This window comes from Leguminivora glycinivorella, chromosome 23 (genome assembly GCF_023078275.1).
Source record: "Leguminivora glycinivorella isolate SPB_JAAS2020 chromosome 23, LegGlyc_1.1, whole genome shotgun sequence".
NCBI lineage: Eukaryota > Metazoa > Arthropoda > Insecta > Lepidoptera > Tortricidae > Leguminivora > Leguminivora glycinivorella.
In genome coordinates, this window is record NC_062993.1 from 3,635,310 (window position 1) to 3,655,720 (window position 20,411).

General features: G+C 39.3%; 2 protein-coding genes across 2 annotated transcripts in view; one reads left to right on the plus strand and one right to left on the minus strand.

Moving 5' to 3' along the window:
* Positions 1–1,286: 1,286 nt before the first annotated feature.
* On the minus strand, positions 1,287–19,893 carry LOC125238281 (biorientation of chromosomes in cell division protein 1-like 1). Its single transcript, XM_048145569.1, has 8 exons — positions 19,718–19,893; positions 12,215–12,402; positions 10,114–11,457; positions 7,560–10,036; positions 6,310–6,447; positions 5,672–5,812; positions 3,862–3,998; positions 1,287–1,649 (listed from the first exon to the last, which is right to left on the minus strand). Exons 2-8 carry the CDS (start codon positions 12,398–12,400, stop codon positions 1,504–1,506), a joined length of 4,569 nt encoding a protein of 1,522 aa, XP_048001526.1. The 5' UTR covers positions 12,401–12,402; positions 19,718–19,893; the 3' UTR covers positions 1,287–1,503.
* The window catches only part of LOC125238282, a 48,627-nt gene continuing 41,101 nt past the window's right edge, over positions 12,886–20,411 (plus strand). Inside the window, exon 1 of the mRNA XM_048145570.1 lies at positions 12,886–12,981. The gene's annotated coding sequence lies outside the window, so the exon portion shown is untranslated. The remainder of the gene's footprint in view (positions 12,982–20,411) is intronic.

The following is a 20,411-nucleotide window of genomic DNA, read 5'->3' on the forward strand; positions in this document are numbered from 1 at the left end:
TAAAAAAGAAACCTTTTTAACAGGGCTCGGAAGCAATTTTTTTTTAATTCACCAATGACTGGTTAAAGAACTTCTATTGAAATAAGTTCATGACAAAATCCTTAATTTTTGTGAAGTCGATTAAGCAAGACCAAGCTAAATTGACGGCGATTTCGATAGGGTAGACTTTGCAAGTGTTAAGTAAACTAAAGATGGGCCGAATATTCGGTATTCGGCAAATTTTTCAATGTTCGTATTCGGCCGAATAGTTCGGTTACATTGCCGAATATTTACCGAATAAACGAAGTAAATAAATAGCGTAAGTTGTTTCGTAAATTTCATCGAATAATGACATCCTATTTCAGCAATCTAAGGTCCTCCAATGCTTTTAAAAATAAAATACAATAATTTTGTAAAAAAGGTAAAATAACGTTTCTTATGAAAGAAAAACCAAAATTTTCTTATGCACTAAATTATAGGAACATTAAGAGCCTTAGTAAGATAAACGTGGTACATATTAGACGACCGGTCTGGCGCAGTCGGTAGTGACCCTGCCTGCTACGCCGCGGTCCCGGGTTCGAATCCCGGTAAGGGCATTTATTTGTGTGATGAGCACAGATATTTGTTCCTGAGTCATGGATGTTTTCTATGTATATAAGTATTTGTATATTATATATATCGTTGTCTGAGTACCCACAACACAAGCCTTCTTGAGCTTACCGTGGGGCTCAGTCAATCTGTGTAAGAATGTCCTATAATATTTATTTATTTATTTATTTATTTATTATTATTACCAATCATTGAAACGTTTTTAACTCAAAGCCAGGATTTAAAATATGGCTCAACCGAATATTCGGCCGAATGTTCGGTTCGGTAACAGCTGAACCGAATATTCGGCAAAGTCCGTATTCGGCCCATCTCTAAAGTAAACATCATCATAATTTTATACTACTAACCCCCTGAGGAGATGTCAAAATCTTTGTCAAGATAGCTTGGTCCTACTCTAGTAACTATTGCAAATGTTTAAGGAGTTATAGCTTAGACAGTTTACACAACTAAAATAGATCACATTTATTCAGTGTTACCCGTTCCATGGGTACCTATGGCAACTTTTATCCAGAGAACAGTTGCCATGGTTACCCGTGGCAGTGTCAAGACTTCTTACGTTGACTGAACTTCTGTATAACATCTATCAGCATGACAAACAAAACGACAAACGACCACCCAGACCTGTAGCTTTTACACGCAGTGGCTTGGCTTTCCCTGGCTATATATATTATGACAACTTTTATAGATTACTGGTATACTAGATGGTTACCATGGTTACCCGTGGCAATGTCAAGACTTCTTACGTTGACTGAACTTCTGTATAACATCTATCAGCATCGTTCAAACAAAATGTCGATACGACTACCTAAGACCTTTTCCACACGAATTTTACACGCAAAGTGGCTTGACGTTCCCTGGTCAACTTTTATAGAATTCTGGTATACTAGACGGTTACCATGGTTACCCGTGGCAGTGTCAAGGCTTGTCGTCATCCTTCTTGCGTTGGCTGAGCTTCTGTTTGACGTCGAGCAACATCTGTTCGAAGGACATGTCGTCGCGACGAGACATCGAGGTTGGGGCGCCGTGGAAGGCGCTTTCTACGTAGTCCGCCTCTAGGCCGTCTGTGGGTGAAAGGAGTTTTTAAGATCAGGGATATAGGGATATTTATTATTATTATTGTTTGGTATTGTGGGCCTTTGACGTCGACCAGTAGTGATCTATTGTGACGGCCCTTTGTGGTTAAATATCCTTACTTATGCCCGTTGAATCCAGGAAATTCCAGATTCTTTGGGCTGTAAGGTCTTGTACCTCCTCATAGGGTTGCAGTACTTGCCGCCCTAAGTAGGTACTTCTCTTTGACATTAGTGGTCCGCAGGAACAAAGGATGTGCATTGCAGTCTCCTCGGTTTCCTAGCAAAACCTGCATGTCGCCTCTTGTTTCAACCCCATTTGAAACATGTGTTTGTTCAGCTTGCAGTGTCTAGTCAATATTCTGGATACCGAGCTGGATATAGGGATAATAACCTAGAGCTATGTAAGGAATATGCTAGTAATGCAATAAAAATCAATAAATAACTAAATGGTACATCGTTATTGGGCTTGTGAAGTCCATAACCACAGTATAATAAAGAGTACTATCGTACAGCATGGCCACTCTGCCTCCCGCTAAAGCCTGGCGTTCACTAAGGTGGAATAGAGCCGCGTCGAATTGAGTTCTCATACATTTGAATGCGATTCGACGCGTCGCTAATGGACGCAGTCTCATAAGAAATGCAGGAAGCGAAATAACGAGGCTCGACTCGGCGCGCCTAGTGGACGCCAGGCTTAAAGTGCCTCCCACCCGCTCTTGGTAACCTCAGTCACCGGCTGTCAAAGATGTGACCAGCCAGTCTTAGGAAACTCTTATATAAAAAAATGTACTTATGGAAAACTCGTCACATTAGACAACCTAACAATAGTATTTTATGCAACAGGCGTTTAAAGGAGGTCAAAAAAGAAAAGTGGCGTGGGTAACAATTTGAGGCGAAGCCGAAAATTGTTATTAAGACGCCACGAGTATTTTTTGACTCAGTTAAACACCGTTGCATATAATAGTTTTTCTACGACTATGCACTTAGTTTTAATTTTTAATAGTTTTCTTGAATAACTTTAATACACGCGTACGCGCGCAGTATCGTTATAACAATGCGTTGCCGTGGTTACAGAGCCAAACAATGCGTTTTCAGTTTTTTCGATACCGCGCGCATGCGCGGAAAGCCGGTGGACGCTTGCTTTGGGGAATAGACTTTTACGTAGGGTTTTAAATGACGAATAACAGTTCGGGAGTAGAAATAGTTATTTGCTATACAAGGGGGCAAAGTTGTATTTTAATGCCGAGTGTGGAATTGAAAAACGAGCAAGTGAAAGGATTCTATAGTTGAACCACGAGCGAAGCGAGTGGTTTGAGAATAGAATCCTGAACTTGCGAGTTTTTTAACACACGAGAAGTAAAATACATTTGCACCCGAGTGTAACACAAAACTTTTCCCCTCACTATAGCGAGGAAACTACAACGCAAAAAATGCGCTTATCACTGCTTCCAGTAGTTCCACAGGTGGTAAATCATCTTTATTACTAGATTCACCTACTTTTATCAATTTTAAAGCAATTAATTTGACTTTATTCAAGGTCAAATTACTTTACCCACTAGTGGATAAAATGCGTTTTTACCCGCTGGTATTAAAGGACAAAACACGTGTTTCCGAGCTAGTGAGGGGAAAAAGAAATAATGCAATGTCAACGGGGGGATTATTGTCTTATCACTGTGCACTGATACAAGCATGGTACACGTTCACCTACAGAAGCTTATATTGTGTGCGTACGAACGCGTTTGTTTCATATATTTGATCGCCATTGTCCAAGGTATGCCACAACTGTGTATTATTTGAGCATTTCTTTTTTTTCGCCACTTTTATGAAATGTGATATTTTTGAAAAAAATATGCTATTTCTACTCAGAATCACTAGTTTTTTTCAATCCTAGTAGTTAAAAAAATTGTCCCATACGATTTTTTCTTATTTTGTTACCATTGTGCGTATATGTTGTGAGGGGTAACAAAAGAGGAAAGTAACAAAAAATGGACATTCTGGGACACTTGTTGTCTCCCAGTGAGATTGAAAGTACTCGTGATTCTGAGTACAATTGACCTAAAATTCCCTAAAAAAATCAAAAATAAAAAAATGGCAAAAAAAAAATGCTCATTTAAGTACGGAAAATCAAATCTCTCCGCAATCATGGATGGATGGTGTTGTCATGGATGGTTGGTGTTGGAGCAGCTGGCTAGTACTAACTTACCCAGGTCGGCGTAGGACTGGCGGCAGAAGGCGCGGCGGCCGCCGAAGCCCACGTCGTACTGCGGGAACTGGCCCGCCGCCTCCACCGCGCTCCACGCCTCGCGCCCGCGCGAGTACGTCACGAAGCCGTACCGAGTCCTGTCACAAAAAATAGGGATGACAACTACATAAAAAAACATGGCATTTCGTTTAGTCACTTCATCGTAGGCCACGTCTTTGCCTTTGGCTAGTCTGTGTAGGCCTAGCACATGATGGCCGCGGGAGTATGTCGCCGCGAGATAGACTACCCGTCCTTATGTCATTAATACAGTTAGAAGAAGACGTGGCATCTATCTCGCGGCGACATACTCCCGCGGCCATCATGTGCTAGGCCTAGTGGTCAAGAGTAGACCCATTTATAATTTAAAAAAAGTTCGACGTTAATTAAATAGTCCAAAAATACTGAACACATCATTATCCTCCTTGCGTTATCCCGGCATTTGCCGCGGCTCATGGGAGCCTGGGGTCCGCTGTGACAACTAATCCCGAGATTTGGCGTGGGCACTAGTTTTACGAAAGCGACTGCCATCTGACCTTCCAACCCAAAGGGTAACTAGGCCTTATTGGAATTAGTCCGGTTTCCTCACGATGTTTTCCTTCACCGAAAAGCGACTGGCAAATGTCAAATGATATTTTGCACATAAGTTCCGAAAAACTCATTGGTACGAGCCGGGGTTCGAACCCGAGACCTCCGGATTGAAAGTCGCACGCTCTTACCGCTAGGCCACCAGCGCTTTTTAAAAATACTGAACACATATTTTTCACTTTTTCTAATTAATGAAAAAATGCAAAGATATAGAGCATCAAAGTACCGGAGTAGGGGTTTTGACGTCACTTCTAAGTAAAAATTGTACCTAGGCGTGACGTCAAGCGAAACTTCAACGCACTGTACCGTCGTCATTTTTCGTTCATGAGAAAAAAGAAAAAATATGTGTCCAAAATTCTCTGATAATCTAACTAACGGACTAATTAATTTTTTTTTGTCGTCTCGCGAATTAAACATAGAAGTAAGGGAGTTAGTAGCTAGCAAAAATAGAGCAAAGTTCTTGGTTATATTCTAACTGAAATTTAAAAAACTTTAACCATTATTGTTCTGTTTTAGCAGACGGGAAAATTATTATTTGTATTGTTTTTAATGTCTTAAAAATATGTCCGGACGAAGGAATACATACATACACCCAAACCATGAAATCAAAGCACGCGTATTTTACATACATACAATCACGCCTGTATCCCATAAAGGGGTAGGCAGAACACATGAAACTACTAAAGCTTCAGTGCCACTCTTGGCGAATAAGGGGTTGAAAGAAAAAGAAACTGTGACATTGCAGTGACAGGTTGCCAGCCTCTCGCCTACGCCACAATTTAACCCATATCCCATAGTCGCCTTCTACGACACCCACGGGAAGAAAGGGGGTGGTGAAATTCTTAACCCGTCACCACACAGGTAACGCGTATTTTAAAGTGTCTTAAATGACTTTTTTTAAAACCTGAGCTGTTTCGGCGCGTTGTATTTAGAAACTGAAATATATTGTCAAAATATCTCATAATCAATACTATTTAATAAAAATATTGGATGCTAAACCAAATGGGTCTTTTGTTACCTGATGTAATAAATAAATTAAATTAAATTAAACATAATTTCTTCTATTACCTCGCAATTTTATTTAGAGAAAAGCAATCAAAAAGCTGTTAATAACTAATAATTTTTAAATTTTCCTGCCTGCAACAATTATTATTTCATCGCTAACAGATGTAGAAAAACCACTTACCCATCCTCCTTATTATGCAGCCGCACTTCCATGATGTGGCCAAACTTGGAGAACTGAGCTCGCAACGTCGCTTTAGTGCTGTCCTTTTCCAACTTGCCGACGAACACTATGCGTCTCTCTTCCACAGGCTTGTTGCTTTCTCTGTAACAAGATTTATAAGTGTTAATGCTAATTCTATAGAAAATAACCTAACTACAAAATTAAAATTTAAAAAAAAACCGACATAGTGGAGTGGAGTTTGATTTCCATCAAACATGACTGAGAATACTTCTGACGAATTCAGCTTTAAAAAAAACATAATCTAAATATATTCATCAAAAGCTACGATTCCACAGACAGACAGATAGACACATCAAACTTATCGGTGGTTAAAAACTGTTAAAAATAAGTAATAAACAATTCTTGTAGGAGATACAAGTTCTTGTGCTTTAAAATAGATAAATATTATAGGACACTAGCTTTTGCCCGCGGCTTCGCTCGCGTTAGAAAGAGACAAAAAGTAGCCTATGTCACTCTCCATCCCTTCAACTATCTCCACTTAAAAAATCAAGTCAATTCGTGGCTCCGTTTGGCTGTGAAAGACGGACGAACAAACAGACACACACACTTTCCCATTTATAATATTAGTATGGATTTACCTGTCATCAGGGCTGTAGCTCCTATACTGCCGTCTGTAGGGCTCCTGTCTGGGACTGCTCGAGCGCCCGGAGTGGACAGAATTCGACCGGTTGGTCGAAGATGATGACGAGGAACTGGACGATGATGATGATGATGAACTAAACAAAGAGGTTATGTTAATATGATGCGTAGGTTTTATATCGATTTATAACTAGTGATTATTTCATTTCATTTCATTTATTTTGCAATGTGTGTTACAAAGGTCTTAATAAGTATACATGTGAATAGTTTCAACACACCCTGTGAGGGTATTGCAATATATCTAAAGCTAAGATCTAAAAATAGATTTAAAGTTAATATTTCTACATTATGCTGCAGCGAAAGGGTTCAAAGACTTCAAAGTGACAACAATGTATATTTTAACATACAATATTGTTAATTCATCACTGTTGCACATTTTACAAATGGTGCACTCTTGGGTTGACACGTTCGTTTTTCGTCACGTTCCTAAATTTGTCCAATTCTGCTTTCGTCAGCCATTCTTCATTCGTCAACTTAGTCTGCAGTCATTATCGTCTTTGACCATAATGAGTTGTTGGCCTTTTTCTCATTTCGACTCAATCGTTTTTCGTCATTTCGTATTTGGTCATATTCTAAGTTGGTACAGACCTAAGACTGCGAAAAAACACGAAAAACATAGATTTAACAGCGAACATACCGAAAGAAGATTATGACGAGTGAAAAACGAGATAAGATAAAGGTGAACAACGAAGTTGACCGTAGTTGAGAAAGACCATCGACGATTGTGTCGAATAAAGAATGGCTGACAAAAGCAGAATCGGACAAATTTAGGAAAGTGACGAAAGACGAACGTGTCGACCTTTAAAATGCTTCAATACAGACAAGAGTCAGTTCAAACCTTTTCCCCGCCGCAAATGGAATAAAATGAGATCTTTTTTTTAGTTTAAATAGTGACAAAAACAACGAATACTTATACTGTCATTTTTAAAACTAAGTAGCGAATCGGCTAGTTTCTAATGAATATAATGAAGTTATAATTGTAATAAATACATTTATGAAAAGTATTAATTTAAAAATTGCATTAGACGAAGTCGTTTTATAAGACAATGATCATGGTAACATTGAAAACTGACCAATTCTACAAAAGATTTTTCAAAAACAAACTTCAACATTGTAAATAAAAATCCTGGAGCCACTATGCGCTCCAAACCTGCAACAGAAATGATTGAGATTAAACCACGATGCTTACCTAGAGGAGGAATCAGAACTTTCAGAAATGGTAGGTTTTCTTAATGGAGGTGTGTACGATTTGTCGCACTTCTTCTCAACTCGAGGGGGTGTTTTCCTAGGACTTTTGGATCTGGCTGAGTCGTGCCTAGATCTTGATCTAGACCGGGATCGACGGTAGTCCCTACGCGGGGTAGGCGTGCGTCTACGGTAGGGCGATCTTTTCCTCTTGTAAGGAGATTCGCGTCTTCGCCGCCTATAACGGTCGATGGAGCGTGAGCGTCTAGTTCTAACGCTCCTGCTGCGAGATCTTCGTCTTCTACGGCTGTGGGATCTTGATCGCCGTCTGTATCTATCGTAGCCACGCGAGCGGGACCTAGATCGCTTCTCTCTTGAGCGCGAGCGTTTCTCGCTTGAGCGTCGCTTCTCGATTGAGCGAGATCGCTTCTCGATTGAGCGAGATCGCTTCTCGATTGAGCGCGATTGCTTCTCAACTGAACGGGAACGCTTAGCTGTCTCTTTTTTGTTCTCTACGTTTGTTTTATCGCGTGATGGACTAGCATCGCTAGACATAGACATGTCACTGTCATTCCTCTTCCTTTGCACAGGACTCTTTTCTTTAGTAGCTGCTTTCTTCGGTTGTACTGCAACAGTCGCTTGGTCCATCTCTGTTTGAATGAGGATACTAGCAGATTCAGGTTTTCTCCTATGCTTGCCTAAATGTAGGATAATTTTGTCTTCTCCATGATCTGCTTTTGTATCATATTCACGTACAATAGTAGTTTTATAAGTTTTGACTGGTTTAGGTTGTTGTTTCGGTTTTTCGGTTGGTTCTTCTGGAGCTTTCTTTAGTACAACATCTTGAATAGACGCGAATAGAGAATTACTAGATATTTTAGTATCTACTTGTTTTTCTACACTCTTTAGAGCAGCCGTTATATCCTTATATCTTTCTTTATCTATTTTAACATCTGTATGCCTCTTATCGCTTTTATCTGGACTTCGTTTTTCGTTTCGTGAGCTGATCTTTTGCGCTTTCGAGTCGAAGACATTTTGCTTTAGAACTTCAGACTTTTTGATCTTAAAATTGATTAGTGCTTTAGCGTCTAATGGTGGTGACTGAGATTTCCTGACTTCTTTATGTTTAGTCTTTTCCATTTGTTTAAATATGTTTTCATCAGTATTTGTACCGACGCTAACTAGTACTATCTCCTCGTAATCAGTCGCTTTTGGTTTTTCATTCTTTATAACTGGCACTTCCTCTGGTGCCATTCCTCCAACTATTTTGAGCATTTCAGCGTCACTGATTAGGGGTTGCAGTTCCAAATTCTCTACTTTTGGTATTTTACTCATTACAATATCTTCGTCCCTCTTTCGCGTAGCCTCGGCTTTTTGTTTCTTGGTGTTCATGAGTATTTTCCTAGATGCCTCTCTGATCGGATCAAAGATTTTCTTTGGGGCTTCTGGATTCTTCTGTTCAGTTGTGTTTATCGTTCCATTTGGAGGCGTCACGTTCACATTATTAATGGCGACTTTTTCCAAAGGACACGGACTAGGTAAATCAGGGAATATCGCTTCAGGACTAACGGCTGCGGAGCTATTATTTGACGTTACCGATCTCCGCATTTTATATTCTTGGAGATTTAGTTTCTTTTTCTTTTGAGGCTGCTCCATCTCGTTCCTGTTCGATATATCGACTATAACTTTAAGTTCCTCGTCTATAGGTCTCTTTTCGGTTTTGAGTTCCATCGTTTGCGGTATCTGTACATCTTGCTTATTGCTAAACAACGCCGTGTAAAAGTTCTCCTCTTTCGGACGGGCTTCAGTTTTAACTTCTACACTCGCGCAATTATCGTCACTAATGTTTACACTTACATTTTTATCGCTATCTAATTCCTGTATTTTAACAGTTTCAGCGCTACTACTAACACTAGTACTACTAGACGTACACTTTTCAACATCTTTAACATTCCGATAGCCTTTATCATCACAGTTATTAAGTATAACCTCTGATTTATTTTTAATAGTTAACTTAATGCTAATGTTCGTTTGACTACCGTTCGTATCACTCGCTTTAGAAGCATTTTTAACCATCACAGAACTGTTAACTTTATCTTTACAAGTATCGTTAGCACTATGAGGGGGTGAGAGTTTTTTGCGACAATTGGACGGTGTCGGCTGTTTTATAGGTTGTTTGAGGGTGGACTTTTTAGCTTTCACATCGTCGTCGTCATCCCTCTTTTTGTTTTTGGCGGTCTTATCGGCTTCGTCGTCGCTACTGAGGTGGTAGACGACCTTTTTGTTTTTGCAGGAGCGGTGCCTGGAGTTGAGGATGCGATTGTTGCTGGAGAGGACCTCGGGTTTGAGGAGGCTCTGGCCGCCCTTGAGCGTGGGGAGGCTGTGGCGCTTGTTGGCGCAATAGTCGTGGTCGGAGCGCTGCGCGGGCGTCGGCGGCGCGGGCGGGCTGAGCGAGCGCCGCAGCGCCGCTTTCGGCGGCATCTGCAAACGAGTATACTGATACTGATAGTCTAGTATACGGGGCTTCACCTAGAGATTAAAAAAAGGGATGTACTCACCAGTATTTGCCGCATCTTGTTCTTGTTCAGCTGGACGCCTGCGTCCTGCAAACGCATACCGTTCGTCAGACCGTTGGGCTTCGCCTTAGGCTCCTCTTTCGGCCTTTTCGGTTTGGTCGTGAATTTCTCGTTAGCTTCGAACTGTTCTAGAAGGGAGTTGACGTTGTTCGCCGCGAGCACCGGTATTGACGCGTCGTTGCAGGATTCTACGTCTACGAAATCGTCAGTTTCCGCTTTCACGTCACCGGTTTCTACTTTCACTGGTGTAATTGCCGGTTTTTCTATACAAAAGTCTAGGACGTTCGGCTTTTTAATAGGAGTCGATGTTCGCGGAGTCTCTACGTGTATGGTTGCGTCTACGGGGTTTTCTATCTCCATATCTTGAGTGCTAAAATCGTCATCATCTTTCTCAGGTTTCTCAGTGTTGTTGGTAATCAAAAAGCTATTTACATCCTCGTCTGTTAAAGTTCGTGGAATGTCGTCTATTTTGTTACCGCTGTCCGATTTGTACTTGTCGCTGTCGAATGCTAAATCAGATAAGTCTAGGTTCAGATCTTCGAAGCTGAGGCAGGTTTTGGCGTCGTCGATGTCCATGCAAGCAAGGTGGTGCATCGGAGAATGAGGTACGGAACACGACCGTTGCGTAGTCTTGAATTTATAAGGAATATCTTCAAGCAGGTATCTTTTAATTTCCTCTATATTTGGAAGGACATCTAAATCGGACTCGTTTATAGAAACCTCTGGAATAGGATCTGATTCGTTATGCTCTGGTTCTTTAGCATCGACAACAGGTTTAACCTGAGGTACACTTTGAACAATATCAGGTTGTGTTTTAGCATCCTCAGGCTCTTTTTCTTTAATAAAGAACTCCTCAACATCTGGGACTTGAGCTACCGGTTTAGTATCTTTAATAAAATATTCGTCAACATCATTAACTACTGGTTCATCTTTTACATCCAAAATCGGTTTAGGTTTCTCTTTGATAAAATACTCATCGACATTTGAAACTACTGGACCATCTAGGTTAATATCTAAACCATCTTGGCATATATCTGTTCTGTTCTCCTGGTATTCGTATTGTGTTTCTTCTGTATATTGGGGGTCTTGTGCGTATTCTTCTTCTGAGTTGTATTCCTCGGCCACACAGTAGTCGGGTTGTTCCTCGTCGGAGGAGGCTTCAAGGTCAAGGTCGGGATGGACGGCGTATACTTGGATGACGTCATAATCGTCGCCTTCTACTAGAGTGTCTTCGTCGTTTTCATCGTAATGGTTATCGAGTTCGACGACCTCTACGTTTTCCTCTTCGTCAGAACTAGAGTCTTGACTTGTTTGAGTTGTGTTTGCCTGAAAGTTATAAGAGTGTGATACAATTTTGCCTGTCTAGGTTCAAGTCCCTGTATTCATGTTGCTTAGCCTAATAATTAAAGAAATCCTACTACATTGTGATTTGCTTTGAGCTGCGCCACTTTGTTCATACTTATGCTTTGAAGGTTTGCTCTTGTATATTTATTTTTTAAGATTCAATACTTAACACATTCATTGGCCACGTTCAGCCTTATTACAGAGCCGTAATGTTTACAATTCAGAGCGAAAAAATGAATGCGTTAAATTGTGTTAACTGTCCAGCAGCTTGCTAGGGGCAGTGATGCTGATAAGCGTCAACTTCGTCTGGTTTTCCTAATTCAGAGAGTTACTAAACTCATTAAGAAAATTAAAGCTCTTATAGGTGAGTGTGCATGGGAAAATTCCCACTTTGTCGATTTCTATAAAGCAGCTTTGTCAGTCTATTCATATAAAGATACAAACAAACCTTACCTTAATGGTAACCGACAAAGTGGGACGTTTTGAAAAAAAAACTTGTATCTTCTTCTGCCAATGAAGAGAAAAATGTAGTAAGTATGTGTGGAATGCATATAGACCTACTACATTTTAACTTTGAGGAGCAGTGTGAGATACGAGAATTTTTCAAAGTAGTGACGCTGACGATATGCTTTAACCCTTTAATCGGTAGCAGCAAAATACTTCATCATACTTAAAACAAAAGACGTCTCGACAATGAGAATAAATTGTTAAAGGGTTAAATAAATTCATAAAAACTGACCGTTTGACTCCAATATTCCTCATTGCCCTCATAACTCCTCCCGTACTCCGGCTGAGCCTGAGCGTACTCCGGGCTGTTCTGGTTACAACTACTCTCCGAGGAGAGGTCACTAGTGGAACCCATCCTTTTGTGCCCGATGGTGCGGTAGCGAGCCTGGTGGTATGTGTTCAGAACATGTGACTCCATCGCTGGAAAGAAAAAAATTTGGTCAGGTTTATTTCAGAACCAGGTTTTTTCAAGGAAATCAAGAAATAGTCTGTCTCCTAGAAAGTTTATTTGGGACCTTAAATGGAAATGTTAAGGTTGAAATTCTATTAACTTGTACTTATATAGTGAAGTATACTATGTCTGGAAAAAGGTAAATGTTTATTTGTAGTGTTCCCTGTCTAAAGGATCCTTTTTGTCAGATTTTCTCTAGGAATTTTCAGTTTTACTTTGTAAGAAGAATAATTCCACTTATTTTCTGAAGTTTTTACTTTAGGAAAAGTTTGATTCATTAATCATTAGCTCAGTCAATTGGTTTTTACTTATACTTCAAGACTTTTATTAATTAACTGTATAAACCATAAACAACTAGATAAAACCTTAAAATATACCACAATTAAATACTGGCAGTTTTTAAGTCACCATGACAAACACTTGACAGACTGTCTAACAATCACAACAAAACATCAAAACACAACAAAAAAATCGCAAAAAGTAATAAAATTACAAAAAATACAAGTAATGCTTTATTTTGTGTGTTCAAACAATATTTAAACTTGAAGGTAGGCCATTTAATATTATAATTATCTAGCAAATAAGTTTGTTTAGTCGTAGTTCGTAAGTAACAATGTTTTGATTGTGCTCTTATCTGCCACCTGCTAATAACTCTTCCGAACCTAAGTGACCGGCCACATCAGAGCGTCGCGTGTCTCGGGGCGCGCAACGGACGTCCGCGCCACGCCACCTGAGTGTAATTCAAAAAGCGTCTCCTCAGTACATTTTGTATAGGATGGACGTAAGACGCGCCCCAGGTGGAGTGGCGGCGGCGTGGCACGCGCCGCGCCGCTTGGCGGCGCGCCTTACGTCCTTCCTATAAAATCCCTCCCAAAATGTACTGAGGAGACGCTTTTTGAATTACACTCAGGTGGCGTGGCGCGGACGTCCGTTGCGCGCCCCGAGACACGCGACGCTCTGATGTGGCCGGTACCTAAATGTGTCATCATCATCCTCCTTGCGTTATCCCGGCATTCGCCGCGGCTCATGGGAGCCCGGGGTCCGGTTTTGACAACTAATCCCAAGATTTGGCGTGGGCACTAGTTTTTTTTACGGAAGCGACTGCCATCTGATCCTCCGAACCTAAATATAATAACATACATACATACATACAATCACGCCTGTATCCCATAAAGGGGTAGGCAGAACACATAAAGCTTCAGTGCCACTCTTGGCAAATAAGGGGTTGAAAGAAAACGAAACCACAGTATAAGAAATAGTACTACCGTACAGTATGGCCACTCCCGCTCCCCGCTGATAGCGCCGCCCACCCTCTCTCGGTTACCTCACAGTTACCGCCTGTCAAAAACGCGAACCGTCAACCTGTCATATCTCACTCATACAAGCATGGTACGCGTTCACCTACACGAGCTTAGAATGTTTGCTAGGAACGCGCCTCTTTCATATATTTGATCGCCAGTGTCCGAGATGTGACGAAACTGTGACATTGCAGTGACAGGTTGCCAGCCTCTCGCCTACGCCAAAATTAAACCCACTAATATAATATAATAAATGACGACCGGTCTGGCGCAGTCGGTAGTGACCCTGCCTGCTACGCCGCGGTCCCGGGTTCGAATCCCGGTAAGGGCATTTATTTGTGTGATGAGCACAGATATTTGTTCCTGAGTCATGGATGTTTTCTATGTATATAAGTATTTATATATTAAATATATCGTTGTCTGAGTACCCACAGCACAAGCCTTCTTGAGCTTACCGTGGGCCTCAGTCAATCTGTGTAAGAATGTCCTATAATAATAATATTATTAATATTAATAAATAAATATAATAAATAAATTGATAAATTTTTCATGAATTTCGACTACATTCAGTCAGGAACTTTTTTTATTGGGTACCAAAATTTGAAGCAGTCTTAGGCCCACTTGCACCAATCACTTAACTCGGGATTAGTGGGCTGTCATCTGTCAAATTCCATATATAATGGTGGGTTTACCCTCGGGTTAACCCTCCATTTTCGTTGGTGCAAGTGGCCCTAAGAGGGCCAGATTTTTACTACAGGTACTGTGCTGGACATCAACATCCTCCTTGCGTTATCCCACCATTTGCCACGGCTCATGGGAGCCTGGGGTCCGCTTTGACAACTAATCCTAAGATTTGGCGTAGGCACTAGTTTTTACGAAAGCGACTGCCATCTGACCTTCCAACCCGAAGGGTAAACTAGACCTTACTGGAATTAGTCCGGTTTTCTCAAATGGAAAAACTCAGTGGTGAGAGCCGGGGTTCGAACCCGCGACCTCCGGAACTAAAGATGCACGTACACCGCTAGGCTACCAGCGTTTACTGTGCTTGACATATCACACACTATGTGGAAGGCCTGATAAAATCCCTTCCTAGGCCTGTACTTTGTACTATGCCCACCACTGTACCGTATACCTACTAGATCCTTTTTAAAGCAATTTGACCTAAGCTAAAATTTAACCTGTATATGTTTTAAAAGAATCACATTTTTAACCCCCACACAAAAACGACAGGGTGTTATTGACGTGTCCGTCTGCCTGTGTGTGTGTTTGTCTGTGGCATCGTAGCTCCCGAACGGAAGAACCAATATAGATTTAGTTTTCAGTAGTGTTTTTAGCCATATTTCATGGAAATCGGTCCACTATGGGTTTTTTCAAAAATTTTTTTTTTTTTTTTTCATTTTTTTTTTCACAGACTGGACACACGCGGGTTGTTCGTCGCGCCGCGTGCGTCCAGTCCGTAGCCTTAGTCGTATAATGTAGGTTTGTTTACTTTTTTCTAAACAAAAGACTATGAGGTGGTCACTATTGCATAACATTGCCTACATAGAATACAAATGATGTGAGTCATACTACGCGTATTGACTTACTTAGGATACTATACTTTTATTTGCACTCTTATTTGGATACATACAATTATTATTAGCTTTCTATTATGTTCCTTACTCCTTATGCATCATTTGTAATAACCTAACCACAAAATTAAAATTTTGAAAAAACCCAGCCACGACATTGGTCTAAGCGCGGCAGCGGTGAGCGGCAGCCATACGTGCGAATGAAAAGTCCCATCGCTGTGTCTCGCTCTAATGTATGGCCGCCGCTCACCGCTGTCGCGCTTAGACCAATGTCGTGGCTGAGCCCTAAGAACACTCCCGACTAACTCAGCTTTCAAACAAAAAAAAAGTAAATCGAAATCGGTTCATCCGTTCGGGAGCTACGATGCCACAGACAGACACACATACAGATAGACAGACAGACAGACACGTCAAACTTATAACACCCGGTCGTTTTTGCGTGGGGGTTTAAAAAATTACCTTTTTATCAGAATTTCAGATGAAAACATCCTTAATGCACTTTAAGACTATGGTAATAGAAATCCTGATTATCTATCAGCTATTACCGTATGTACTCTTCATTGTTTTAATAGTTTGAATTAAATATAACATCCTGCATATCCCTTCCCTTTATTATGACTAAATTCATATTGAAATTGGAGACAAGCAAAAAGAGACTTCATCACTTTAACATAAAGTAGTCACAAATTATCAGTAATTATTGTATTCATACCACAATCATTTCTAAAGACTACTAAGTTATGAAGGAAATATTTGTAATATAATAGACTTCTATTGTAAACAATCAGAGAAATAATTTTAGTAGTAATAATAAACAATAATCTAATTAGTCTAAAACAAACATGATGAAAGATTGTTTAACAACAAATAACTGATAAATTAATTGCATATCAAGAAATAAGCCTTAGCACAGATATAGTTATTTGTTATACAAGGGTGCAAAGTTGTATTTTAACGCCGAGTGTGGAATTGAAAAACGAGCAAGTGAAAGGATTCTACAGTTGAACCACGAGTGAAGCGAGTGGTTGGTTCGAGAATAGAATCCTGAGCCTTCGAGTTTTTCAATACACAAGAAGTAAAATACATTTGCACCCGAGTGTAACACAAAACTTTTCCCCTCACTATAGCGAGGAAAGTACAACGCAAAAAACGCGTTTATCACTGCTTCCAGTAGTTCCACAGGTGGCAAAACATCTTCATCACTAGATTAACCCACTTTTATCAATTTTAAAGCAGAAAATTTGACTCTATTCAAGGTCAAATTACTTTATCCACTAGTGGATAAAATGCGTTTTTACCCGCCGGTATTAAAGGACAAAACACGTGTTTCCGAGCTAGTGAGGGGGAAAAAATATATATTTGTAGAAAATTGAAAGACAAGTCTGATACACAAACAATGAAATCTCTGTAGGTACACTTTAGAAATTAATTTAAATGAAGATATTTTATTATTATTATTATAAATGGGCTTACTCTTGGCCACAGACTAGCCAAAGGCTTCGACAGGCCTATGATGGAGTGAGCTTGCACAGAAGTTGTCGATGTTGTTGATTAGAAGATATTAGAATACTGTGAAGCATTTGGCATCATTTTTATTTTATTTATTGCGCTAACATTTTATAACATATGTTAGTTTCATGAAGGGAACCAGTCTGGCCTAGTCGGTAGTGACCCTGCCTGCCAGCCGTGGTCCTGGGTTTGAGTCCCGGTAAGGGCATTTCATTGTGTGATGAGCACAGATATTTGTTCCTGAGTCATTGATGTTTTCTATGTATATAAGTATATCATCGCCTAGCACCCATAGTACAAGCTTTGCTTAGTTTTGGGCTAGGTTGATCTGTGTAAGGTGTCCCCCAATACTTTTATTTATAATTTATCAAATTATCACTTATTATATCAATAAGAAAAATGTTTACAGTAAAGTAATATGATTAAAACAACTTTTATGTAAGATTTTTAAGTTATGTAACTGCATAGAGTGATCAACTCTGATTAAGTGAGACAGTAACATTTGTTTGTACACAAACAAACAATACATTATGATGTTACATGATCATCAATTTGGCAAGAATAAATATATTCAACATGCTAGTTTTGTTTGTTTACATTCAGAGGTCATTGTGCTAGTTTGTAACCACATTATGCTAATTTTCGGCTATAGCAAATGACCTATTGAATTTAATTTTTAGATAGACAGATATTTTGTTTACTCAGTAAGGAGTGCAAAAAAAAAAGAAATTTGAAAATCGGTTCAAGATTCTCGGAGATATCGAGTAACATACATACAAAAAAAAAATTCAGTCGAATTGAGAACCTCCTTTTTTTGAAGTCGGTTAAAAAAAGGTTTTACTTATACAGTAATACCCCGCTTTACGCGACCCCGTTTAGGGCGGATTCGTTATAACGCGATTTTATCAATTTTAACTCCCGACGCAAAAACGACGGGGTGTTATAAGTTTGATGTGTCTGTCTGTCTGTTTGTCTGTCTGTCTGTGTGTGTGTCTGTCTGTGGCATCGTAGCTCCCGAACGGATGAACCAATTTCGATTTAGTTTTTTTTTGTTTGAAAGCTGAGTTAGTCGGGAGTGTTCTTAGACATGTTTCATAAAAATCGGTCCACTATGTCGCGGTCGGGGGTTTTTTCAAAATTTTAATTTTGTGGTTAGGTTATGATGGATCGGAATCAAAAGCCACTCAGAAAACATTAGATTGTTTTTTTAATAAAAAATAGCAATCTATTATTGTTTTTTTAAATGTAAAATATTAAAGTTTCTGCAAACAAGCTATTTGATTGTAATTTTTCAAGTAAAGTATAAACTTTTTTTCTGTTTGATTTTAAATTTGGTACCTTATGCAAGTGACCCTGATATACGCGAAATTCGCTTTACGCGAAATTCGCTTTACGCGACTTTCCCTGGAACGCATCACTCGCGTTAAGCAGGGTATTACTGTAATTTAGTCATATTGTTACAAACTAGGGCTGTACAGAAACCAGCACACCTATATTGACGCAAAAAAAATCTCATGAGCAGTAGTAAAACATACAAGATAAAGAAGATAAATAAAGATTTGGTGAGAGTCTGAGTCAAATGTGCTTCATTCCAATATCAATCCTCGATCTTTGGGCTATTTTTTTCAAAGTTTGCCCCACTTTCTTTTGGATTGGGAAATTTTTATGTGGTTTTCACTCAGAATCGCGAGCTCTTTCAATCCTAATAGGGAAAAAAAGTGTCCCTAGGTTTTTTTCTCATTCCGTAACCATTTTTTCATACATTTTGTATGGCAGTAACGGAATGGAAGGTTCAAAAAATGTATGGAAATCTTGGGACATTTCTTTTCTCCTATCTTTAATAATTTTGTTGAGGAAGTTTGCCTAATGGCGGACCCTCGTTACTGTCTAGATCGCACAGTTAGATATAAAGTTTAAATTAATTATTTAAATGTCTATACGAGAGCACTATATTTCAACATTGTATTGCTTATAGTAACTATGCAGTGGGACACATTGTATTGCTAAATTTTAGGTTATTGCAACATATGATTGTAAATAAACAATAAGTACAAACATAATAAACTAAAATCATCAGGATGCAATATACAGTATGCACAATACTAATAACTATGACGGATAATACATGCTTTAAATTAAGCATGTTCATTAAATAAGGTTAAATTACTAACCTCACTGTTTTTAACCCACCTCATCCATTTTTGCTATGAGTTTATTCTACCCACATGTACTGATAAGTAAGGTTATGTGAATGTAAATATTATACAATTGGACACTTAATTACTTGAAAAATGAATTGTTTGTTTCATGGGAGTTTTCTGACGGCTATACACATTTTATCGTGTTATATTTATAAAAAATTGGCGAAAAAACCGCGTACACAGATAAGCGGCGCTCATCCACTCAATAACTGTCAAAATGTGAAAACAATCCAACTATCACGTGATTACCTGCAGTTTACAGTTAAACTGCGCTCAACTTAAGTGATAAACTGTTAATTACACGCGCACGGATCAACTAACGGTACTCGAAAGCAATTGTTGCAAAAAAACTGCACCAGATTTCGTTCTAGGTTAGGTCACGATTGTCCGATTTTTTTCGCTCTCTGGACATACTGGACGTTACGAAACCACTCCAAATTTCTAAATTACGTTTATTTAAGCTGTTTCCAAAGTTTTAACAGTTTATATGGAGGCATATATGTAAACATTCCCAGCGTGAAACGAAAACCCGCGCGCTACTCCTAACCTTGATAACGAAATAAGGTTGATACGGGTTTCTAGTTCAAGGTCTCATGAAAAAACTGAAAAGTCACATGCAGGCGTTACACAAACAAAACTGAAATATCATTGCGACCCGCACAAAAATCTATTTTGGGACAAACAACAGATGAAAAAAGTACTAACCTTACGGACTCAGGTGACGGCTTTATCCATGTAATTTGCACTTGAGGACTTGTAGGCCTCTATCACAAATTACACCACGAAAAACACTCACACTGATATATCCTTTACACTTTCAAACACGATTTGGCACTATAACTAATTGTTTTTCGTAAAAAATTAACACTTTTCACGAAACATCACATGTTACGAACTTCACGACTGCAAAATTTAGGTGTTGCCACAACAAAGAAAATATGTGATAAGAGGTTCAACACACGTACACATGTTACACACGATGAAAACACCACAAGTTAAAGTTAAAACACTTCACACTGCTGGGTCGGCTGATAGTTTGTAACTAAACATGTTGTCTTAGAGACGTCTCTTCTTCGTATTGAATAAGGTAAACTTACCGCTTTTCACAGAATTATCCCTTCCTATCTATCTTTTACTACCTGCCAGCTGAGTTTAGGACGTTTTATAATAGTTACCCATTGTTATGTTTGTTAGGGTAGGGAAATTTGGGATATTTATTTCAGCTGTTGCACAGGTCAAAATAAAAACAATTGCTGTCGTAAAGTTGTAAACAGCTTTTACTTGAGCCAGCTGATCTTTCCAGGAAAGTTTTTTTTGGTCTTGAATTGAATGAAGTTTTGAGAATAATTTGTTGAATTGTTTATGCGAGTGTATCAATGTGTCCGTAAACTTTCTATTC